The sequence below is a fragment of the Berghia stephanieae genome, chromosome 5 (assembly GCF_034508935.2).
Source record: "Berghia stephanieae isolate SIO BIC M18660-M18661 chromosome 5, UCSD_Bste_1.3, whole genome shotgun sequence".
Classification (NCBI taxonomy): domain Eukaryota; kingdom Metazoa; phylum Mollusca; class Gastropoda; order Nudibranchia; family Aeolidiidae; genus Berghia; species Berghia stephanieae.
Window position 1 is genome coordinate 26460281 of NC_088364.1, and position 26821 is coordinate 26487101.

Genomic DNA, 26821 nt, shown 5'->3' on the forward strand with positions numbered 1-26821 from the left:
TTGTGGTATGCTGGTCTGCATACCAGCACCTTTAGACAGATATCGTGCTCCTTGGAAAAGCTCTTTTGTCACATTCTCTTATTTCACTCATATAAAATAAGTAACTGGCTGGTAACAGCATTGTGAAAAGAAATTTTAATAGCACATCACAGGCATCATGGTCCTACATTTTAAGTGTTGCTGTTTGCATTTGCTTGAGACCCTTGAATGCACTTTGAACACATTTGATGGATATTACACTATATAAAAGTTCAGTTCAATTTTTGGGGGGAAATATTTCTTTTTTTTTTTTTCTAATCTAATGTTTCTTTAGGATTGATGATTTGTGCACATACATGAAACCAGGCACTTTAACTTATTATTTCTGTCTTCTCAGCTGAGCTATTATCCTCTAAGTGTTTGTTTCTGCTCAAGTTTGCTGGACTGACAAAAGTGCAGCTGAAAAATGAGGTGAGAACAGTTATAGTTCATTGGTATTCACTTCATATTGATTGATTGATATATAATTAGTTATTGCAAAATATGAAGTCCATATGATTTATTGATAAGTTTTTGAAGTCCATTTTGTACCGGTGTTGTATCCTTCTGTATCAAAGTCAATTCATCAAACAACACAATGAATCATCATTAGCCACTTTTTGTCCGTTCATTTGTTATAATTAAGCACTCTGAGAACACAATTAATATGGGTTTTTTGTTAAATGTACAAACACATTTTTTGTAATATGATAACCTCTCTTTTGCTATGATTCTAAATGCAGCTTCGGTCCAAGTTCTACAAACAGATGATGTTAAAGAAAGCAGGGAATAAACCTGTGATTAGGGTAAGTACTGTTCGTACATGAAATTATAATAAAAGAGATATATGAGAATGTACTGAGACTTGAATTTTTTTTTTATTTCTTTTATTTCCATTTCTGAGCACAAATATTATCAGGTTCAACTTATTTATTGATCGACACAAAACTGGCATTTGAGGAATTTCTTTTATGAATCAGGAAAAGTATCAAGTATGAAACAAAAAATACTCCTTCTCTGGACAAATTCAAAGTATCGGTTGATAACGAATTTGTCAGTTCACAATTTAGTTATGACTTAATACTCTTGGTGTTCAAAGGTCAATCGGGAAAATAGCCATTAACCAATTAACTGCTGTACTCTAGAAAGGCACATATTTTAAAATTTGGCCCAAAAAATCGTCCTTCAAATATCAATCCATTTAAATGACCCTCATCTTGGCAAAAACTCTCAAACCATGAGAGATTTTGCCAAGTTGAGGGTCATGTAAATCAATCGATATTTGAAGGATGAGTTTTCTTGCCAAATTTTTTGATACCTGTCTTTCCAGAGTACGGTGTTAATTGGTTAATATGTGATATGATATTTTAGGATATTTGTTGCAGAATGTTATGATAATTTATGACTATTGTCTCAATTCCAATAAATTAATTAATTAATCAGTAGAGAAAATTGACACTCCGCTAAGTCATAGTTTAAACTTGTTTTTTTGTTTTTGTTTATAGAGTGAATCATTTTTTAACTCAGCCTAGAACATGACATTCGAAATTGTTAACATAATTGACCAATAATATACTTCTATGTGGTAGATATTTTTTTAATTGTATACTACAGCTCCTGTATAATTAATTGTTTACCTATATATGAGGGGTAATAGTCTTTTTGTTTTATTTTTCTCAAAGAGATAGACCTGTATTATTTTGATAATAATGTAATGTTGAATTCTCTACCTAGAATGAAGTACTTGACAAATACCCGTCTTTTAGACTTGTGATGGAATTTGTACAAGACCCTGCATGGACATCTCAAAGGTAAGTCTTTTTGTTTGCTTTTTGTTTTGCTATGTTTGTTTTTTGTTTGGTTGTTTCTGGTTTGTTTTTCTTGTTTTGTTTTTTTTAAATTCAGGCCATTAAGACCATGAGTTGGATTCCAAACAATTGTAGAATTCATATTGTTTCAAATCCATGATATCACAAATTGAATTTGTTCATCATTTTGTGAATTTCAATTTCCTTCTTTTGTTTTTTATCTTTACATTGTGAGTATGTGTGAGTTTTTTCCCCTCTGCTCATTAGCCTTCTATTATCTCATTTTGTAATAAAATAAAGTTGATGGCTTTTGCAATATTGGTAAGTTGATAAAAGACAATCCACATTTATACAACGCATTTCCACAGTTTACGCTATATTCAATGCGTACATTATTTAGGCAATAGCAATAATCATTTAATTGTTGGAAAGGTCTTTCACTAATTGCAAAGTAGATTCCATAAGATTTAACTTAAATCTGGCTATCGAATCTCTGCTGATCGGATAGAGAGATCAGAAAAAATAATTAACAAGGTCTGCTTTTTGCATGATAAAAGTGCTCTACTGATTGAGCTCTTGCAGTCAATTCAAGGGAATGGCAACACAATATTTACTGTCGCCTGAAATAATGTTTGTTTTATTGTCTATTTTGGACCAAGAGAGTTTTCTGCAATAATTTCAAATAGCTAAATAGACATCTGTATGGTCTGTAGAGTTCATCAGCTGCTTCAAGAGAGGACAGAGTTTGCATCAGCCATTAGGGATGTCTACATGTTTGCGAGTGAAGCGATTCGAATCTTGTCTAATGGGAGCCCTTTCCAGGTATATTAGTTTCATTTATAAGTTATTTAATTGTTGCAGAATCTAAAGGGAGTAGAGATATCTCCTTTGCTTAGCTCTATGTAAATAAATGGATTATTTGGCACTTTTTTAAAAACAAAATTTATATTATTTAACAAATGAGATACTTTGTACTTGTCTATGTCCGCATTTAATATCTCAGAAAGTACCTTTAAAAAACTTCTCATTGTCTTTTCAGTTCCTTGAAAAAAAGGTGCTGTGTTATGCCTGATATTCTACCTAATGTTTGCCACCAGCTTGCTTTCTTTTTGTTTCCAGATCCACAAATATTTTGGTTATAATCAAAAAGATGACACACATTGTGATTCCTTTAGATAAAATAACTCTGTTGTCTTTTTATAAAAACAAAAACAAAATGCTTTCCATTTTCTCCCTCTTTCTTTCATGTGAAATCTCTTATGTTCCCGATACGATTTGATAGTTATTATGGTTTTTTGTCAGAGATTTTATTTCCTCATACACAAATCTGTTTTAGGATTGGTGAGAAAATGATTAAGATAAATGTTTAATTTGTTTTATTTACTAATTAATGATAAGGATAACTATTTCTTTACTTGCATAGATACCTGTGGTGCTGTTCCTCCAAGAGATGTTTGCTTATCAAAGCAGATTTGCCCACCACTATGCCGATGGCCTGGACGGATGTGGTTTGGAACAAGAGGCCCAGGTCAGACAGGCTTACTACAAACTTGTGCGGATTTTGGTGGATCCTTTCAGTAAGACCAGTAAGGGAACTGGGAAAGAATGGTAAGTGTTCATCATCATCATCATCATCATCATCATCATCATCATGATAATAATAGTAATAATAATAATAATAATAATAATAATAATAATAATAATAATAATAATAATAATATAATAATAATAATAATAATAATAATAATAATAATAATAATAATAATAATAAATAATAATAATATAATAATAATAATAATAATAATAATAATAATAATAATAATAATAATAATAATAATAATAATAATAATAATAAAAACATTTATACCGCACATCTATCTCTAAATGGAGATAGAATTTTTTATAACTTTAACTAGCACTGAAGCTTTTTAAAAACGGAACAAGATAAAATCGATTCTACGAATAATTAAGTGAAGATATAAATGGAAAATAAAGTGGAGAATGTTGCAGTTAAAGTTGTACCTAATTTTTTTTTCTAAATAAGAAACAGGTTTTTAAATGTTTAATGTCCTAATGACGATAGGTCAGATAATTTTTTTTTAGATATTTAAAAAAAAAAAACAGTTATATTAATTATTTTCCTTTAATCATTGTTGACTTGAAATAATCAGAATTTTGTAAATGATAAGAATTTCAGTGTTCTTGTATGCTGTTGGCAAAAATATGATGAGTAGGGAAAATATGTCTTGAAACAGAATATTATCGGGAAGGGTAAAAGGGATAGAGAAAGTGTTTTAAAAGAATGTATATTAAGAAGGCTATGATGTAAATGCTCCTACCCCCTTTCTTTCTCTCGCTCTCTCTCTCTCTCTCTCTCTCTCTCTCTCTCTCTCTCTCTCTCTCTCTCTCTCTCTCTCTCTCTTTCTCTCTCTCTCCTCTCTCTCTCTTTCTCTTTTCTCTCCTCTCTCCTCTCTTCCCCCCCCCCCCCTCTCCCCCCGCTCTCTCTCCTCTCTCTCTTCCTCTCTCTCTCTCTCTCTCTCCTCTCTCTCTCTCTCTCTTTCTCCTTCTCTCTCTCTCTCTCCTTCTCTCTTCTCTCTCGTCTATCTCTCTCTTCCCCCCCCTCTCTCTCTCTCTCTCTCTCTCTCTCTCTCTCTCTCTCTCTCTCTCTCTCTCATTTTTTTGTTATTGCATGAAGTTGTCATTTAGAAGATTTTAAGAGTCTTGACAACTAAATGTGTTGAATTGTTAAAGCAAGATTTCGCTCATAATGATCAACTAACATATAAAAAAACATATTTTATGCAACATTTCAAAATTGGTTTTTATTTCCATCAAATTTGTTATAAGCAGCTTCTTTCAATATTGCATTGTTTTCATGGAGTATAAATTATTCTCTTAATGAGACTAGAATAAAATTGATCACAAAACAAGCTTGAACCACCCTGAGCTTGATACTACACGACTCGTATTCAAGTTATATAAATTGAAAACTTAATCGGTTGCCTTCATTCTTTTCATCTTTCCCCAGTCCTCTCCTTCCCGTCTATGACATGGTTCAATGTAGTCTCCTTCATCTGTTGGACATTGAATGGCAGGTGAGAAATGGAGACAAATGTAGATAAAATCTATAAATAAAGAAGGAGCTCCTCTTATTTATTCAAATAGTTGTGAGTTATTATTGATTGCAAACTTCAGTGGACATAGCTACATAAATTAGTGTGTAAGAAGACAAATTCCCTAGGATTTCTCCAATTTGATGCAACAAGCTATCCAAAATCAGTTGAGGAGAAATCCCGTAAAACCTTAGTTCACCAATACTTCACCATGGTTGTTCAATCTGGGATCTACACCATAAAAAAACAAACAGAAAAAATTAGTTTAAAAAGTAGAAAACAATGCTTTGAGATGAGTAACAAATGACTACTCATTCATAAGTGTGAAAACAGATGCACATGAGATACAGTTAGGTTGTTACCTCGTCGTGAGCTCCAGGCTAAGTCTAAAAGAACAAACCTGTATAAAGTATGTAATAATAGTAAATCAATATCAAATGAGATCAAGTAAAATACAAACTTTTAATATTTCCCTATCTTGTAGACTGTCATTTTTACAAACTTTTTTACCAAAGACTCTGCTGGTATCAAGTTTTTGAGCAGTATTGTGTCCTTTAATAAGTTAACTACCGTACTCATGATAATTCTTTTTTTCAAATTTGGTCAGAAAACTCATCTTTCAAATATTGATTGATTTAAATTACCCTCGTCTTGGCAAAAATGCTCAAACCTGGGACCGTGCAAAGTTCCAGGTTTGAGAATTTTTGCCAAGATGAGGGTCATTTAAATTTATATATATTTGAAGGTCGAGTTTTCTGGCCAAATATTAAAATACGAGTTTTCCCAGAGTACAGTGGTTAACTGGTTAAAGATGCAGTATAGATCATCAGGAAGGTACCATAATTTTGACGGTAATACTCAGTCTAACTGAGTGAGTAGGTTTATTTGTATATAAGAAGAAAAAGATCCCCAGGGAAAGATTTTTAAAGGATCTATTTTTTTTTAAAAAGGCAAACAACTTTAGTTCAGAACCGCAAGGAAAACAATATGGTTTATTAAGCTCAGAAACTAGGGGATGCCAAGAACTGGGCTCGAACTGTGGTCCTGCAGATTCTAATGCAATGCTTCATCAAGTCCCATCCCCCCGCCCCCTCCCTTTTCCTGAAATGTCATAAATGTATTAATGGATCCAAATTGTGTTTAGACAAACACTTAAGTTGGGATGAATGAAAATTTAAATTGAAGGATTTTTATTCTCGGACGAAAACAAAATGTTCACAAGTGACATTTTAATTTTTGGACGATAGATATTGTTTCCTAAAAACTTGCAAGAAGACAGATGGTACATTGTTGATTGTTCATTTATCAAGCACTAAATATCTGTATTATGTTGATAGATTAAATATATTATCTCCGTAATTATTTGTCGGTTTGTGATGTTTCCCCCCTCCCCCCCCCGTTTTTTGGTGTGTTTTTTTGTTTGTTTTTTGGGGGTTTTTTTGGTGTGGGGGGGGGGGGTCCCTTATCATTAGATATCCCTGCCTGAATATTCAATAGGAATGCTAGAAATCAGATGTTGTCAGTCCTATTTATAATTTGACAGATACTAATTACAGACGAAGTGAAATTTAGTAGTTTATATGATGATTTTTTTTTTTTTTTCCAGCCCTATGATTTATCCTTTGTGAATGACCTATGTTTACCTCAACTATATTTCAATATTGCCAAAGGTATGTTTTCATTTTGATTATTTTTAGTGATTCAGTCGTAAGCTTATCTTTCAAGATGACTGTTACTGATCCAGAAAAAATAGAAAAAAAAAATTGTATGGGAAATGCTAATGTGCGTAAGATATTCATGTATTTGAGTTCTAAAGATATTTTTACTGTCATCAATTAGTTGGGACATTTATAAGTCCCATTTCATCATGGGCGACAATACATAAGTAGTCTTACAGGACCGTTAGGCCAGAGTTTATCCCGATTTTTTTTTTGTAGTGTTAAATAGACAGCAGCAACTGCTCCCCATTCTCTGGACAGGATGAAAAATACTTTCTACTAGATCTAAATGACACAGCCACCCAATTGGGGCCAGGTGGACAGGGAGATCAGAAAAAAAAAACTCAACTGCACTTAGGATAGATACAGGTCCCTTTGTTTGTGAGTCAGATGCTCTACCAATTGAGCTATCGAGACCTCTATGGTCAACTATTAGCTTTTCCTTTTCTCTTCATATAAACTGTCTGACTAAGTCAGATTGATTATAGTTATAGCTGTTGATGTTGCATATCCAAAAATAAAAATAAAATACATATTTCTTTCCCCGATAGGCTCTAATTCATCCATAAAATTCTGAAGATTGCCCTTACAAAATGAAATACCGGATATGGTACACGCTCATTTTGTGATCATGTTTTATGTCTATTATATAGAAACCGTCAAGATGAGAGATTTGAAAGAGTCTGAGCAGAATGAAGAGGATGAACTGAAAGAGTATGAACAGACCATGATATGGTTTGATGAAGTGTCTGAAGGACTCAATTCATGGTTCAAAAAGAAGTCTGACAATACAAAAGAAGACAAAAAGGTATGACATTAAGAATGTTAAGAATACAGTTTATTTTAAAAAATGGATTCTTGATTTTCGAAAACAAAAAAAATCAAATCAAAACAAAACAAACAAAAATAATAAGATATCAAAGGAAAAAATAAAAAACAAAAGCAAATTTCAGGGGGAAAAAATAGATAAAAAAGCAATACAACGAAACAAAAACCCCCAAAAACTTATAAGTTACTTAAACCATGCATATTTAAACTCTTCCTTTATGGTGCATATGGTAAATAGTTGCACTGTTCTATTAATTTTTCTTCTTTTTTTTTTTTTTAATGGATTTGCACAACTCACTGCATATTTTAAAAATGTGGTGATTTGATGACCTTATTAAATGAACTCTCTGTCATGAATAAGATATATTCATTTGGAAAATCATTTGGTTTCAGATCTCTTTATAGCAGTCTGACTCTCAAAGACGTTCAGTCCTTAGAATACATACAAAGTATGTTACAAAATATATTCAAGTGATGGGATTATTTTAATGCCTTCCTTGAATAGGAGAAAAATACATTGCATTATATATTCAAATCCAACAGATGCAGACCTGTGCTCAGGAAGGTTTAGATAATTAAATTTGATTTTCAATAACTGAATGAATTGGGCAGATATGCAAAGAAATCTTTAAAAATTATATTCACTATCTTCTTGAAAAGTCATTAATTTTATTTTTTTAAATGTTTTTGGAGAATAAATTTGTATGTATTTTAGCAGAAGAATCATAAGAGATCTTGATAAGCAACCTTCTAAATGTTGTCATGTAATCGAATAATTATTTTTAAAAGACAAGCTGGCTATCTACTTTTTCCTGGAAATGGTTTCAAATTAAAAATATTAAATTTCTTATCAGATTTAAGACATTCATTTCCATGGATAAGAGGGGAGGAAAAGATTTTTGCACATAGATTTCAGCAGATGTTAGATAGCTTAATACCTTCCTACTACTTTTAAGCATTTGGCATAATCATTATGCCAAAATGACCTTGATTATGCTACTACGCAAAATCTCAAAATATATGCTTTTCTGATTGGTGGTTTATCCATTTTCTGATGTGATCAAATTACGGGTGAAACACTTCCAATTTATTTTTCAGTTTAAAAAAACGTTTTAAAAATAAAAAGATGAAACTTTCATATCACGACTGTCATTTATCTGTTCAGTATATTACATGACAGAAAAAGATACAGCACAGGTAGAATAACTAATGTCACCACATTCCTGATATTAATTGGTGTTTGTTTGATTACGATTTTTCCCACAAATTACTCCAAATGATCACTTTCATTACACATGTTTGATTTTTCAAGTATGGAGATGTATAGCTTGGTCCATTAGAGCTTGTGGAATTTTGAGATAGAGTAACATATTATTTATTTAAAGGCTATGGAGCAAGCAATTGTTATTGTTAATCTATGGAAATGAAGATAAAGTCTGGCTCCATGAACTTTATTGCCTCATTTGACCACTTTCCATGGAAAAGAATGACTTCATAAGATTCAATTCTAGAATTCCTACCATGTTTGGAAATCTTAATTAGTCTATTTTCTTTCCTATCGTACAGGCTCTAAAAATGTTTGTTGCACGATTCTCTGACGTCTTAGATGTGGAAATTTCTTGTGACGGCTGTAATGTCACTCTTCCTGGTAATAATGGTGTCTGTAAAATTAATTATGTTGATGATGATGATGATGATGATGTGGTGTTGGTGGTGGTATGTCATCAGTGGTTTGCATTGAGGTGTCTTTTCTTATAACAGCTTCAAGTGATATCAGTGACTGATTAGGTGAAAATGAGTGCAAAGCTCTAGCTTTAACATTAAGATATGAAGTGAGTAGAAAAGTGCCAGAAGACAATAGAGAATAAAAAATTTTTTCGCGGCGGTGGTGGGGTTTGAACCTGCGACCTTATTGGTACGACAACTCCGCCTGGCAGGTGAGAGCGTGGCTCTACCGTGTGAGCTATCCACGAACACAAAAATATTCGTTTCAAACCCAAAGTCATTTCTAGATCCCTCTCTCACCCACTTCTTGAGATCGCCGATTCGTTCGCCACCATCGCGAAGTAATTTTGACCAGCAGTTAAGCTTAATAGCCAATATTCTCATCACAAACATAGCTTTAACATTGCGTCTTTGGGTAAATGCACTTCCCACACATTACCCCACTTCACTCAGGTGTGAATGAGTAGCTGCCTCTAAGCAGTGATGGAAATCATTGGAATGCTTAGGGGAAAAAAGAGATGTCTGACGTATGTAGTATGAAAGTATGGAATGGAAATTTGGTTCCACTGAGTCTGCAGAGAGGGAGGAGGGGGGAGGAAAAATTAGGTACATTAAGCATGGTGAAACTGTGTAAGTGTGTTATGTAAATATGCACATTTACATATATATTTTTGTAATATACAGATGATGATGATCATGATGATGATGATGATGATGACGGTGATGATGATATTGAAATGGTTGTGATTAGGATTGTGTTTGATGTCTTTGGTTGGGAAATTTTTTTTGAAAATTCCAATACACAAAATATTTTTTAAAATGTGATTTCGTCAAAATCAGAAGATTTGAAAGGGTGGGCTGGGGGGGGGAGCGAGCTAAGTGTTATAAGTGATCTGTGGTGGTGTTAAACCTTTTAACAGGATCATATGCTCATATTTGGCAATGATGTGTAAATACAATTTTTATGAAAGATTTAGTGAAATTCAATCTTTTTTTCTCTAACTTGGTAGGTCGTCGTTATCGTTGCCTCCAATGCCTTGATATGGATTTGTGTACGGCTTGCTTTTCTGGTGGAGTTGAACCCGAGGAACACAGAGATGATCACGAAATAGTACATTTGGTGTAAGTTTCACTTACATATTTGTTAATGGCATATATTTATAAATTTAGAAGAATATTTACAATGAACTTGAACTTATATTTATGCTATTTTCAGCCATGACAAGGTCATCCTCATAAATATAGTAGAATTTATTGTTCAAAATAAGGCCACGACTACTCTTAGTGTTGTGTATTCTTACCATCTTATTGAAGTGTGATAATCTGAGTACAATTAATGATGCTAAAGCCGATTAAAGATGTTATTTGTTTTTAATGCATTAGTTTTGTAATATGTATATTTTTTATAGGCCCTTTGTAACCCTTCAGAGTCATTAACCCCATGGGGTCAGAGTTAATCCTGGTTTCTGTAACATGAAAAAAGACAAAAGAAATTGCTTGCAATTCTTTAGATAGAACATTCACTCACTCACTCCCTCATACTCATTCCTATAACCCGATAGTCAACGAGTGGGGGGGGGGGGGGGGGGGGGAGGAGGAGAGAAGAACTTGTGGAATGCAGTCTTTACAACATGGTGCCACATATCTCGGTCATATTGGCCTTCTCTGTCAACTCGTACAACGTAAATCCTGTCCAGCTGCATTTTCCTTTCTTCTCTGTTGTTTACCTTCCACCTTGCCTTGCATAACTATCTAATAATGACAATACCCCTTCAGTATTAAGAGAGGAAGTGGAGAGTGCAATAAAGAGTCAAAACAATAATAAATCACCTGGAACAGACAATATACCATCAGAACTAATAAAAAGTGGCGAGGAACAAACACTATTAGCACCCACATTAGGTACAATTATTTTTGTTATACTTTTCATCACCAGATACAAATGCAACCATTGCCAGGCATTCATTATGGGAAAACGAATACACTGTAACAAGTGTGACGATTTTGATCTCTGCCTTGGATGTCACACCAAGAAAAAATTTCCACATGGGTGAGATTTAATGCTATTAGTTTTTAATGTTTAATCAGCCTGTTAATGAGATGACTGTGCTATGAAAGGTAGGCTGTATTTTATGCAAACCAATTTTATGTTATGTGTATTTATTTAATTACTTATGCCTACCTCTGATACTTTTGATATATAATTTCTTTTCTCTTCAATGTCGGAGGACATTTAAGATTTAAAATTTGATTTGATTATTAAAGGGAAAATAATAGTAAGTTTTTTTTTATTGTTCATGCATAATAAGATATTGACATTTTTTTTTTTTTGGAATGAGATGGGGTCGTAGTTTCTGTATTACAGTGGTATTTTGCATGTTTGATGTTATTGTTACTCATTTTCAATCCTTCTCTTCTCTATCCAGACATAGCCAAGATCACGATGTCACTGTTTACCCCATGGTTAAATGTAAGTCTTGGGATTTTATCCTTTGCTTGTTTTAGTAGACAAGTTTCTTCAGCTTTTCAGTTTTATATAGGGATGTTATTATTATGATTATGATTATGATGATGATGATGATGATGATGATTATTATTATTATTATTATTATTATTATGATTATTATTGTTATTGTTATTTTTATTGTTATTATTATTATTATTATTATTATTATTATTATTATTATTATTATTATTATTATTATTATTATTATTATTATTATTATTATTATTATTATTATTATATTAGACATGTAGGTAGCTGTGTTTAAAATAGCCTCCCTTCCCCTTAAAAAAATTCAATTAACCCTATACAAAACCATCTTTTTTTAAAAGATCAATGATTATGATATTTTTGTAGTACCTTCTCCTCCTCTTCCCTCTTCTCTTTGGAGAAGGGGAGGGGAGGGGGGGGGGGATTCTTATTTATGATAACGGTTTGAACTTTATTTTCATTTAGAGGAGAAAATGGAGAGCTGGCACTGGTATGAAATGTGGAGCTTTTAAATTTGGTTTTTCTTTAATCAATGCAACATTTTGTCTTGGTTTTTTTTATGTAGGTCGCCATTTTTCAGAATTTACTTATCCATTCAATGAAATAAACAAAACAAATATGTTGAAATATTAGGTTTCCCTTTTTAAACAAAGTAAATGTTGAATTTCAATGTGATATTACATTTGATTATGCTGGTTTAATAAGGTCATCGACTGTCTCTCACATTCACTTTGATTATTTATGTTAGATTCATTATCTACTTTTTTTGGCGATTGGGAAACTTGAAATGTCCACATCATTTGTCTTTGTCAATTGGATTGAAACTTCTTTGATTTAAAAATAATTAAAATTCAAACTTCAGTCAGCAATTTTTGCATTCTTATTCATACAGTGAAAACAAGTCAATCTAGCAATTCTCCTCTACGTGCCTACATCCACCAACACTCATGGATGATGTACACATCTCTCACCTTGACCCTGAGCGACCTTGTGTATGGCCAGGACAATGGCTACTCATTCCTTGATCCAGACTACATTCGTATGGCTGGACAGCTACAAACTCAATGCGTGACCTTGGCTACTCAATGCCTGCAGCATAATATTGATGGTGGGTTATTTCAATTGTTGTTTTATCATCATTATTTACACCATCGTTGTCTAACATTTTTTAGTGGCTTTGACAACAGCTTCATCACTATCACAAATCATATAAATGAATACGATAAATAATAAATAAATAAACGCTATTTATTCATATTGAAATTAGGGTTACAAACAGGAATTACAAGAATGAATAAATGAGCATTATGAAATATTTATGTACATAATTCCAGAAAGCAGTACAGTCATTAAAATAAAAGTAAAAGTAAAAGTCTAACTATAATGTTAATACTATATTTATCGAAGTTTTGATAATCTATTGTTGTAATCAATTATTATTGGGTTTGTTTTGGGTTTTATTTGTTTTATGTATATCCTACACAGTTGAAAAAGGAGAGGGCTTATCATTGGAGAAGAGAATGGAGGAGAGTTTTGCTCGTCATTCCCAGGAGAGGATCATGGGATTGCTGGGAGCTGTCATGCCTTCACATGAAAAACGGGTAGGTTTTTATTAAGAATACTTTTGTTTTTGCAATTCGACAGAATAGAATTTATTATTTATTAGTGTTGTATAGATGGTTTTTCTGAACAAAATTATGTCTGGTGTGTTTTTATTACTCATGAGATTTAGCAAAACAATATATTATAGTAGTGGATGGGGAAAACGTTAAATGGAAGCTTAAGTTCAAATTCAATCATTGTGTCTTTTAAATTTATTTTTTTTAAACAATGAAGTACTGCATATAGTTAATAGTTGCTTAGTTGAAACTAGTTATTGCTCATTCAAGCAATGGTTATGTAAGATAGACTGTTGTCGAGGTAAGAGTTGTCAGATTGTTTAATTGATGTCTAGGTATGTGTAGTTCCAAAAGCCACACCAAGGTTACTGTTGAGATGTATGTCCAAATGTGAATAAAGCATGATGGTGATGTAATGGTGATCTGTCCTGCCCTATAGCCATGTAAACGCATTGTTGCCTATTTCTAGAGATATTTTTTAAAAGTTTTAATGGCAAAAGCAATCATTATAAATATGGCGTATTAAACTTGAATTGTTGGTAGTGGGGGTCCTGATAGCTCAGTTGGTAGAGCATTCGCTTCCAAAGCAAAGGGACTGAGATTGATCCAAGGTGCAGTTTCCACCTAGCAGTGATTTGGTAGCTGGGTCTGTTAGATTTGGTGGAGCTAAAAAGTACTTAGACTTGTGCCCTATCCAAAGGGTAACTAGCAATTAATTTTGTCTATTTCTTGCCATAGAAACCGAGATAAACTCCAGCTCCATAGGCCTAATGACTCTGAAGGACTAGTCTACACATGACAGTACACCTAGATTCAGGTCATTTTTGATTGGTTAGAGGGGAAGATGGGGTAAAGAGCAACAGATTTCTCCCAGCATTCCATCCATTCAGCACCTGACATCTAAAAAAAAAGAATAATTTTATTTTCAACAGGAAATGACAAACATCTCAGGCTTCAATTTCTGGACCCAGGACTTTTTGGACCTATTGCTTCGTGTTTCCAAAGGTGATCACAATCATGAGTTGAACACACAGCATCAGGCACTCAGGCTAATGGGACGACTTTTGGTATGCCAATGACATTTTTTTTTTAAACTTTAATTTCATAATTTTTTTGTGAGCTCATTGTTTTGCTTTGCTTTACTATTTTTAAAAATCCTTCTTATTCTCAACTTATTTACCTGGCCTCTCTTTAATTTATAAATAGATGAATAACATTCATACTTTTTCTGTTTGACATCGAAAAATTTCCTAATTTACCAGCAAAAATATAGAACAGAAAACCTATTTCACATTGTTTGTGTCTACACCGACATTGATAAACATTGCTAGGCAGAGTGATTACAAGACATCATTTGATTTGTTGGCAAGCTCTTTGTTTTTATTTTCCGAATAGACATCACTAAATGATACCAGGGGGTGACAGGATAACTGTGACCTCGCCTGATTGTTGTTATGATATAAAAACATTTTCTTTTTTTAAAATTTACCCAATAAGTATATTTTGTCTTACGTATTCATATTATTAACAAGAATTTGAAATAACTTACGGAAAAGACTTTAGGATTCAGTAATTATCAATGTGGTATTGTCTTTTTTTTTTAAAGAGGCCGTACCTTAGAAGATTTCAAAAATAAAAATCTTTCCTCTTCAGTCTTCACCAAATCTTTTATCCACAACTTCACCAGACCCGTCATTAAGATCTTCACAGTGCCCATCATCATCATCATCATCATCATCATCATCATCAATTTTCACCAAAAGTGCGTCCATAGAAATAACACCCCACAAAAAAAAATCTCAACACTTCTATTCATTTGATATGATTGAAAAGGAGAAACAATTATCCACACTCGATTAGGGAAATTCAGGAAAGTAATTGACAGATAAAATACAATACTATGACACAATAATCAATTAAGTATGTGAGAAATGTGAGGACAGGAATTTGGTGAAAAGGGGGGAGAGAGAGAGAGAGAGAGAGAGAGAGAGAGAGAGGGAGAGGAGAGAGAGAGAGAGAGAGAGAGAGAGAGAGAGAGAGAGAGAGAGAGAGAGGAGGGGGGGGGGGGGGGGGGGGGGGGGGGGAAGAAAAAAGCAGAAAACTATGAGGTGAAGCTTAAACTGAAAGAAATAATTTGAAAGAATAACACTTTGCTTAAAAGGGTCAACCTTCAGTGGAAAAAGTTGGTAAAGTTTAGAAAGGAAAAGAAGACAGCAGTAAGAATTTGTTTTAGACACTGAGGAAAAAGGAGGTGAATATACAGGTTCCGCCATGCCATTGTTTCATTTTATTCATTTTTCTTTTCTTGTCTGTGTCTTGGTGATACCTGGAAACCTCTCTACAGCCACGGAAAAAGTGATGAACAGACAGTTGTCTGTATGGGATTTAGGGTGATCTATTATGGGATCTATTAATGCTATTATTGTTTTTGTCATTGGCTGAAGAAGGTTTTCGAGCCTTTTAACAGTCCACAGCTTCTAGCAGCTTAACATCACTATTACTCCCATAGTAAATTAGTGAGTTACCCGTCGGTCATGAGTTCATTGGACCTTTATATCGTCAGTAGTTTTTAAAATCTTTATTATTGGGTTTTCAGAATTAAACCATTATGCCATTGAGGCCATCAATGTAAATGGTGAAGATTTTAAGGTTATTCCTATTTATTTATTCATTTATTTATTAATATTTTATTTATTCATTCATTCATTTATACTATATAGTTGGCAACAGATTTACCAGCCACAAGCACTCCGACTACCACTCCAGCTCTGGTTGGAGCCACTGCCGCACCAGTCGTGACTAATCAGGGAAGTGCTGCCAGTTTGATCCCCTCCACAGCCGAACAGGACCAGCAATACCTGGCAGGAAAAGAAACCATCAGTCTGCTTTTCTCATATGGTGCTAAAGAATTTGAAAGGTATTTGAATGTATTATTAGAATTTGTTAACCTCATCTCCGGAAATCTGCTGTTGAAATACACTCTATTCATTTTTATTGCAAAATGTTAAACTGTTTTGGAATGAGCTTTATTGAGCTTTTTTAAAGTGCAACCAACACTGAAACGATCGTCCTGGCAAAATACAATGCGAGTGTCCTTATTTATTTTACATGCTCTAATTAATATTAATTAGCACTCTAGTATATGTACCTACCAACACTCACATATATATTTATTATATTTATATGTGGAGGGGGGGGGGGGGGAGTGATGACAAATAATTTGCAATATGGTCAATTTCAGTTCATCGTTCTTTTTGTTCCATTTAAGTGTCAAAATAGTGAAAAAGTTGTGATAAGAAAGGGAATAATTTAACTATACATGTTTTCAACCTTAGATATCAGAATTTCATTCTTTATCACTTTATTAGTTGAATCATATAAGCCTTATACATTATGTACATATATTTGACTTATACATTGTGTACATATATTTGACTTATACATTATGTACATACATTTGACTTATACATTATGTACATACATTTGACTTATACATTATGTACATACATTTGACTTATACATTATGTACATACATTTGACTTATACATTATGTACATACATTTGACTTATACATTATGTACATACATTTGACTTATACATTGTGTACATACATTTGACTTATACATTGTGTACATACATTTAACTTATACATTATGTACATACATTTGCCTTATACATTATGTACATACATTTTCCTTATACATTATGTACATACATTTGACTTATACATTATGTACATACATTTGACTTATACATTATGTACATACATTTGACTTATACATTATGTACATACATTTGACTTATACATTATGTACATACATTTGACTTATACATTGTGTACATACATTTGACTTATACATTATGTACATACATTTGACTATCTATTAATACATTGTTTGTGTACATACATTTGACTTATACATTATGTACATACATTTAACTTATACATTATGTACATACATTTGACTTATACATTGTGTACATACATTTGACTTATACATTATGTACATATATTTGACTTATACATTGTGTACATACATTTAACTTATACATTTATGCACTTTAATGAAATTCAAATGGAACTGTAAGACATTTCTTTCTCATTTGAGAAACTCAATCATTTTGGAATTTGAATTGATTTATCAGAAAAGACCTTACCTGATCTCGTATTAATCTTTTCATCACCCATAAGACGTGGTCTGGAGTGGGCGTGTTCAGTAGCCAGGATGTTTGAAATGCTGTTTGCCTCGTGCCAGTGGAGAACTGTCATCAACTCTCATATCACTCAGTGTGTCCAGAATTTACAACAGGTAATTAAGGGCACATTCTGCCATTTGCATCAATCAGTTGGTCAAAAGCTGTGTCATGGCCCTAATTCACATGATAGGCATGCGTCGTCATTCTGGATGATTTTTATTTCTCCTTTATCTTTTTTTTTCCTTTTCTAAATTGCATACTAACCTTTTCATTTATTGGGACTATTTGGTTTTGCTAAAGAGGAAACCAGGCAAATATAGGTCAGCTTTATTTAATTCGGGGGTCCTGATAGCTCAGTTGGTAGAGCACTCACTTCACATGCAAAGGGACCGAGATCAATCCTGGGTGCAGTCAAGATTTTATTTCCCTGAACCCCCCAGTCCACCCAGCAGTGAATGGGTAGCTGAGTGTGTTAGATTTGGTGGAAAGTACTTTGCGATAGACTAGCGTTCTATCCAAAGGATAACAAGCAATTGCTATTGTCCGTTTCACGCTATAGAAACCGGGATAAACTCTGGGCCGAAGGATGCAAAAATGAATATAACTGCTTTAAAAAAAAGAAAGAATAAAAACCCAACTGAACACATAATGTTTCGGGCTCAAACCCCTGCTTCAGACAATAAACATTTTATTTTTTTTAAATATGAGTACAATTTTGCTATGTTTGAAATATGGCTATAAGTTAGTTCTGTTTTTTTTCTTCTCTCCCCTCAATTTAATGCCATATTTTGTCTTAATTTCTTTAACAGAAGGTTGATATCGCCTGCATTTTCCCTATGTTTGTTGTAGCAGGATTCCCAGAGGTGAGATCATTGTTTTGGTCATCATTCTTTGAAAATTTAGTTTCTCTTCTCTCAAATTCTCCTCCTACTCCTTCTTCTCTTCCTCTTCTTTCTCATCCTCGTCTTTAATCTTCTATTCCTCGTCATCACATTCCTCTTCCTCTTTCTCCTCCTCTTCCTCCTCCCCCCTCCATTTACTGATTATACTTCTTTGTTATAGGAATGTTTGTTCAGTATTACAGCTCATTTTCTTATTATTCACCCACTCCTCTTCCTCCTCCTCCTCATCCTCTTCCTCTTCCACCTCCTTATCATCATCATCATCACCATCATCATCTTCATCATCTTGTAATTCATGTTTGTAAAGCCTTATGGATGAATAAAGTTTATCAAATAATTTATTTATGTATTTATATATTTATATTTTTAATTTATTTATTCATTTATTTGTTTATTTATATATTTATTTATTCATTTATTTATTATTTACCATTATCTTTTCTTCATCCTGGGAAAATGCAATAAATTATCTCAATGGTCCACATAAAATATAGTTTGGCTTCTCTAGATTTGGTCACGTGTCCCCTGTGGCCATGATTTGTAAAAACATTTAATGTCTCCTGTCTGAGGTGCATCATGATTATTTCAAACTAATTTTAATAGGGTCAGCGAGTATTAGAAAGAAGAAATATTTGTGAATTTCTTAAAGTGTAAAACCATCTGGAAAGAAACATTTTAAAAAGAATTAGAAACCAAATCCAGTTATCTTTTATTTTTTTATAAGTTTTCAATTGCTTCAATTTAATTAATGCAGCATTGCTCATTTCTCACTTCAAAAATCACACAGGTTATAACAACAGGCACCCTGGTTGAGTACAACGACACATCTGTTGACCAACAGAAAGGAGTGGTTCTTAAACACTTTCCCGACAAGTACCAGACCTTGATCGTCAATCTGTCCACCAGGAAGAGGCACACGGTGAGTATTGTACCAGTAAGATATCTACAATAATCATCTATATGCATGTGTACATATATAATAGTCGTGGTATAATAGTTTCTGCATAAGTGCTCTGTGACCAGGAAGCAAGAAAAAATTAGCATACAAGTGGCACTGGCACATAGGTAAAAGGCTCTACTGTACATCTTAAAGTGATACTAAGCTGTTTGAAGACGTGGATTGTTAAAAGTAATGAACAAAAATGAATATAACCACTTTGAAAAAGAACAAAGTACCAAACATGGAACGTTTCAGGCTCAAAACCCTTCTTCAACCAATAACAAAAACAATGAAAACATGAATACATCACTTAAAATCCATTCAGGCGGCAGAGAAGTATTTTAAGTGATGTATTAATGTTTTTATTTTCTTATTGGCTGAAGAAGGGGTTTGAGCCTGAAACATTTTGTGCTTGATATTTTATTCTTTTTGGAAGCTGTTATATTCCTTTTTGTTCATTACTGGTAAACATTAAAAACCTTAGAATTTCATATTGATAATGGGTCGGACATTCACAATTATTATTAATTTATTCCTGAAAACCATATATTCTTCGGAAACAAAACAGATGTTTGTTAGTTCTTACCAAACAATTGTCGATAAGAAACTGACATTGAATGTCTGAAAACACGCAAAAGAATGCCAGATTGTATCGTCTTTGCATTTTCATTTATTGACATTTTCAATATTTATCAACTTGCATGCTGGATCCGAAAATTTCTTCCATCTCGTCTCTATCCAATCTGTTGAAGAAAGAAACACCAGATAATGCTTATTTGCTAAACGATGATGATTGATCATTTCACCACACATCTCAACACATTTTAAGCTTTTGATTGACTAGTTGATCATGTGAGATTTTATAGTAATGATGAATTACGCTTTCGCAACATTCCCATCAGCAGAGCTGCCAACTTAATTTTTACTTGTTTTTGTTTTTTAGGTTTTGTTTGGGGGGATAGGGGTTGTTGTTTTTTTTCCTGAGATCATCCCATTTTATTTTGTTTGTTTTTGTATTTTTTTTTTTTGGGGGGGGGGGGGGGGGGGAGTAAAAATGTCTAACGCATATTTCTAGTGGATTTCATTACAAAAACTTTCAGTTCTTAAAAGTCTCTTAGTTTTTTCTTTTTTTTTCTTGACGTTCAAGAGTGTGTTGAATATTCATATTTATTTGTAAAATAAAAGTCAGTTTGCAATTTTTAGAACGGAAATGATGAAAATGTTTGTGAAAAGAGTTAGAGTTTTATGTGTTTGTTTTTTTTTAATTTTAAAAAGTGAAATCTTGTTATTACGGCACTTTGGGCTGACAGCTCTGCATCAATGGTTGGATAGGTTAGAGGATGTTATGAAAGAACTGGGCCTAAGGAAAGATGATGCATTTAACCAAGATGCATGGAGATGTGGCATTCATTATGGCAGCCCTGCAGAATGCAGGAAAAGAAGAAGAAGAAGAAGAAGCAAATCTGCATCAATAGTGAAATGCCAGGCTTACAAATGAAATGAGATCAAAAGACTCAGAGTAACCATAGTGCTACAGACATTTATACTGGCTGCCTTTTGTAGAATTATTTAGTTTAGTGATAAGATGGGTGGCTTCATTAAATTTCCTGTGTCTGATTTGAAGTGTTAGACAGTAAAAATGATATACATATATACGTATTGGGGGTCCTGATAGCTTAGCTGGTAGAGCACTCGATTCACATTCAAAGGGACCAAGATCAATCCTGGGTGCAGTCGAGCTTTTTTTCTAACCTCCCTGTCCACCCAGCAATAATTGGGTAGCTGGGTCTGTTAGATATGGTGAAAAATACTTTGTGATAGACTAGTGTCTTATCTAAAAGGTAGCAAGCAATTTCTATTGTCCATTACACACCATAGAACCTGGGACCTACTCCGGCTCAATGGGCCTTATGGCTCTGAAGGACTGAAAAAAATATATACATATTAATCTGTTGCAGATAAAAGACCAGTGGGTTTCTTGTTGTACGGACAATGCAGAAACCTGGGACTCTGGTAGCCTGGGAAAGTTTGTCAACTATGTCATCCATATTGTGGGGAAGATAAAGCTGGGTAAATATCTTTGCTTTCTTGATTACCCATCTCTCTCCCTCTCTCTCACGTTTCATTTGTGTGTGTTTGTTTGTTTGTGTGTGAATATGAGTATTTGTGTCGCTGTTGGTCTAAAAGGTTTGTGCCTTGTTTTGTTTTCGTTTTTGCTTATTTGGGTTGAGTTTTTTTCCTTCAAGAGTGTTTGTGAGTTGTTTGTATGTCGTATATGTGTGTGTGTGTGTGTGTGTGTGTGTGTGAGTGTGCATGTGTTCCTGTTAGTTTATTAGATTTAAATTATGAGTTTTGTGTTGTTGTTGCTTTGTTTGGTTTTTACAAAAATCTTGATGTGTATTTTTTGGTGACTGTGTGACTAGGGTGTGACTCAGTGTCCTTCTAATTTGAGGTAATGATTATTATTTCTCAATGAACAAAATTTTTCAGTTTTGTTTATTCTTAATTCTATAAATTAATCAGTTATTAGATGAAAATTGAAAGGTAAATATGAATTAAAATGTTATTTTACTTGATCCAGGCATGTAAATCGTCCGACAATTGTCGGATTTCCGACAGTACGATTTTGCTCGATAAATTCTGTTTAGTGCTGAAATTTTAAAAAAGAAAAAAAATTCTTAAAAGGAAAAGTAAAAATATAATTCGTAATGTCAAAAGACAGAACCAACAAAATGAAAATAAAAGAATTTTATTTCGTGCCTTTAAAAAATCAGTTTTTATTCCGTTTTGAGCGCTGACTTTTTATTTGTCACGTCAGAGACAAACAAATCAGTCAGCTAGGTATATTATTATCATTCCATTTTGTCGATTATCACCGTCTGCACACTCCACTGGCGTGGATGTATTCACTAAATACTATGCCACAGATGAGAGAGAGGGGTGACAGTGTCACAAGTCGTCGGACACACGTGTAGTCAGTATCAACTCACACACTCTCTCTATTTTGCTACAAACACACACACATTATTCCGTTTGACTGTCTCAGGTCCTTCGCTTTTTTTGGTTTCAGTTTGAATGTGAACTGGAATGATGAATAAGAGAAAAAAAAATTTTCTTCAAAAGGTGATTGACTGCTCTCAGCGGAAGTTTTCTTTCCTCATGACCATGATTGTTAAAATTTTTCTCTTTTTCCTCCTTCACACACGACCGCACCTCTTCCTCCTCCTCCTCCTCCTCGTCATCCTCTTCTTCTTCTTCTTCTTCTTCTTCTTCTTCTTCTTCTTCTTCTTCTTCTTCTTCTTATTATTATTATTATTATTATTATTATTATTATTATTATTATTATTATTATTATTATTATTATTATTATTATTATTATTATTATTATTATTATTATTATTCAACTAATTCAGACCTGGTACCAGAAATGTGTGTACTCTCTCAAATAATAGGGATTTAAAAAAAAGATTTGGGGGGGGGGGGGGGGGGAAGATACCATAAATGTATTATAAATGAGTTGGGAAAAGTGACATGTCTAGTCATTGTCATATCTGTGTTGTGGTCCATATTTTTGTCCTGTTGGTCTATTTTCGCAAGATACATAAAGTTCCAACAATTTTTTCACCAACCATTTACAGGCCTGTTGATTGTAATTGTTATAATATATCTATAAAAAAAGTAGGAAAAATGAGAGAAAGATGAAGAATTACTTTTTTTTTTCCTCTCCAAAAAATCATCATGAAAGTTTTGAAAAAATTGTGAATTTTGATATGATTTTAAATGATGATTGTGTTGTTTTCTCGTTACTTGGGTTTTCCACCAAATAGGAGAGGAGTTGTCTGTTGAAACATTATGGGTGTTGTCTCTCATACTCAAAGTACTGGATCGATGTCTGAAGGTCAATGAAGAAGTAGGAAGTATCGGGGAGGAGCTTTCCAATAGTGCTTTCATCCAGGCACTTGTTTTCCTTGCCTGCAAGGGGACATCACTCAACCACCACTGGCTTCTCAGAGACTTGGAGGTGTGTGTATTATTATTTATCGCTCTATTGATAGGTAACTTGTTATACCAGTCAGTCAAATCCTTGATTTAGCTTTCAAAAGGATAAGATAAATTTAACCTTCACAGGGGTCCCAAATAACTCTGTTTGTAGAGCACTTGCCTCTTAATCCAAGAGACCTTAAGGTTGAGTTTTGTTTCCCTCTGTCAGTCTAAAGTAGCCAATGCATAGATATCCACTTAATGTGCTCTAAGTGCTTTACAAAGGGTCCCTGACCAACAGCAGCACGTAACATGTAGAACAAGACATGACGCCTGTTAGGCGTTGATGGGCAGGTACTCATTTTACACCTGAGTACGGTGAGAGAATGTGAATAAAAAGTCTTTTCCAAGGACTCAACTATGCGCTGAGTGAGGCTCGAGCCCAGGACCCTCTGGTCCGAAAGCGAGTGTCATACCACCAGACCACATAGCCACACATATGATTTGTAAGATACGTATCACTGAAGACAGAGTGTGTGTCAACCTGTATGGTGTAACTATCCACAAAGAAATGGGACACACACTGTCATTGATTCCACATAGTATTTATTGTAAACAGCAAGTTTTCACTTACTATAAGTTTTAAAAAGTATCAACATAGGTGCATGGTAATGAAGGATTTTACATATTATTGCATGTGCTAAAATCATGTTTTATCCCTAAAACCCCAATTATTTCTAGTTGGTTTATAAAATACATACAAAATATATAAACAGCAAATCAATACCGAACATTTTCCCTATTTCCTCATCATTCCTTCTACGCTCTATCCTATTTTTCCCTTTCCTTTCTCTCTTTTTATTTTATTTTATTTTTTATTTTCTGTTTTTGTAAAAAAAAATTTGGATTGTTTTCATCTTTTTCTCCCTCTTTTATTTTTATTTTATTTTATTTTTTTTATTATTTTTTTTGCTCTTTGCCACTACTCATACCATCTCCATTAATGATCTTGAGGACCATAATACAGATTTTGTAGTAAATTAAAGTGGGTTATTTTTTAGTTTCAGTCTGAAGGTTTATGTTAAGTATTATCTGATTTGTTATTTAACTATTTCCTCAGGTGTTGTCTCTGATTTGGTATACACAAGATGGAAACGTGTCCAAGAAAAACAAAATCTCAAACTTGAAAGATAAGAAGAAAAAGAAAAAAGACAATAAAGCAGAGAAAGTCGATAGCGATGATGATGATTATGTGGAGAAGGTTTTTACAGATGATGATTATGATGACAATGATGCTGATAACAAAGATGACAATGATGAAAAAGAGGATGATGATTATAAAAACAGAACAAAAGGAAAGGACTCAGATGATGACAATGATGATGATGACAGTTCAAGTAGTCCTGATATAGATTATGATGATGACGATGACAATGATGATAATTCAAATTGGGAAACACAGAGTAGCAGTGATGATGATATCATCGAAAACAATGTGGAAGAAGAGACTTGGGAAAGTCTGAAAGTAGATGCATCAACCAAGGAGCTGCTTGAAGTGAGTCTTTTGAGTTTTTATATATTTTATTGCCGCTATACATTGAGTTGCCTCTTCCTTTATCCGTACCCCCGTAAGCACCTCTCCTGACCGAGGTGGTCGTAGAGGAGACATGAGAGATGACTTTGCAGTAATGGCCATTCCAAATGCATTTGCTTTGATGACCAGCTGGTTAGTGGCACACTCCAACTGTTCCCAAGAGCGGCACTGCTGGAGCGTTTGTAAAGAGCCTCCATAATTGTACCAGCCCTCCTTCTATTCCAAATTCCTATATTGTTTGCCATAATCCTTCATACCACACCCTATCAAAAGCCTTCCTAAAGTCGATAAAATTATGGTAGAGATCTCTTTGGTGTTGCCTGATATCGTAAGCATGATATCTTAAAATCAACTTTTACTTTTGCTTAGCAAGAATTAACTTTAACATTTATTCATGATGAATTTTGTTTCTCTCATTTTGTAAATGATTGAAATGTCACACTCTATGAAATCATCATTTGTTTCATAGAGATGTTCTAGAAAAAATGATGCAAAGCAAAAATCATGAAAATGATCTTTATGCCACATATCTGTATAATCCAAAGGTCAATTTTGGAAACCCTCCCCTCCTCCTTCCCTAGCTTTACTTTGTAATTGATTCCCTTTGTTCTGATGACAACAATGATTGTAACAGTCCAGGGCAAAGGATCTGAATATCAGCCAGCTTCACCGTACCACCCATACCCTGAATTTTGCATGGCCATCAGCTAGAAACCCCATAGTACAGTGGACTCTGTTTATAAGCATGGTCCTTGAGAATCAAGCAGAGTGTGCTTATAACCTGATCATGCCTATAAATGGATTTGGATTATTTTATTTTTGCTTGGTCTATGTTCAATGCTCATATTACAGTTTACAGTAATCTTTTTATGAAGGAAATCCTGGCCACAATGGCAAATTTTCAAATGTAAATTTTTCCAATTTTTTGGTCATCAAAAATTGCTGTCTTGAGCAATGATTAATTATTGCCACATCTGGTGACAGTCTGAGCCGTCCCTTCCCTTACTACACCTTCAGCACCTTGTCAATGTCACCCAAGTGGACAACATGCCGCCCCTAACTCCGGCCCCTCCCCTCCCCCTACCGTTTCAATAAGTTTATTGCCTATTGTAATCACTTAAAATTTGATGATGGAAATGCATTGCTCATTTTATCACTGAGGTGACAATTGATTTATGTGAGGGAAATGAAGTGATGATGAAATAGTGAGTTGTAAACCATAAATTACTTGTAGATCATTTTGATGGTTTCTGATAACCCAGTTTGTCAATCTTTTGCATTAAAAAATCATGGCGTTTTTCTTTATTTGTTTTTAATTTTGTAATTTTTAAGTATGTAGTAAGGAAATTGAATTGAGAAAACTTGGTGATTTGGTGGCAAATGTTTTCAAGGTCTATTTTAATAAATAATTTTTTTTAATACATGGATATACTTACTTGTTGATTTCAGATAATATTCTTCATATATTGTACGAATTTATATTGAAAATGTTGCTTTATATTGCTACATCGACTGTAAGATGCCTTGAATTCGTGAAGTAGCTCATATTTGATCTTTGAGTGAGACAAGGATTTTAAGAGATGAGTAACAGATTATAATAATAATAATAATGAAATTTATGTATATTGCGCCCGAGTAACAGATTATAATAATAATAATAATGAAATTTATGTATATTGCGCCCACTCCTCTAGACAATAAAGTTCTCGGTGCATAACAATAACTTCAATCCATTCAAATTATATCATGAAACCCACATGTTTATTGTAGATAATTTCATTAAAAGAAAGCAAAGGCTTTTTTTTTTACCTGACCAAGAGCCTTTGTAAGGCTTCTGGAGACATTTCATGCAATGGGCAATCGTGTGACTTGAGCATTGATGCC

The 26821-nt window shown here is 33.5% G+C and overlaps 1 protein-coding gene across 1 annotated transcript in view; it reads left to right on the top strand.

The window, feature by feature from the left end:
• The window catches only part of LOC144972675 (zinc finger ZZ-type and EF-hand domain-containing protein 1-like), a 107135-nt gene that overhangs the window by 63080 nt on the left and 17234 nt on the right, over window positions 1-26821 (top strand). The window contains exons 42-63 of the mRNA XM_078914170.1: window positions 377-450; window positions 762-824; window positions 1753-1829; window positions 2540-2648; window positions 3250-3434; window positions 4855-4921; window positions 6546-6609; window positions 7311-7465; window positions 9052-9133; window positions 10221-10332; window positions 11147-11260; window positions 11637-11680; window positions 12597-12812; window positions 13190-13305; window positions 14256-14390; window positions 16044-16240; window positions 17516-17633; window positions 18330-18383; window positions 19210-19341; window positions 21321-21432; window positions 23190-23383; window positions 24464-24898. Of these exons, the coding sequence (XP_078770296.1) occupies window positions 377-450; window positions 762-824; window positions 1753-1829; window positions 2540-2648; window positions 3250-3434; window positions 4855-4921; window positions 6546-6609; window positions 7311-7465; window positions 9052-9133; window positions 10221-10332; window positions 11147-11260; window positions 11637-11680; window positions 12597-12812; window positions 13190-13305; window positions 14256-14390; window positions 16044-16240; window positions 17516-17633; window positions 18330-18383; window positions 19210-19341; window positions 21321-21432; window positions 23190-23383; window positions 24464-24898 (2855 nt within the window). The remainder of the gene's footprint in view (window positions 1-376; window positions 451-761; window positions 825-1752; window positions 1830-2539; window positions 2649-3249; window positions 3435-4854; window positions 4922-6545; window positions 6610-7310; window positions 7466-9051; window positions 9134-10220; window positions 10333-11146; window positions 11261-11636; window positions 11681-12596; window positions 12813-13189; window positions 13306-14255; window positions 14391-16043; window positions 16241-17515; window positions 17634-18329; window positions 18384-19209; window positions 19342-21320; window positions 21433-23189; window positions 23384-24463; window positions 24899-26821) is intronic.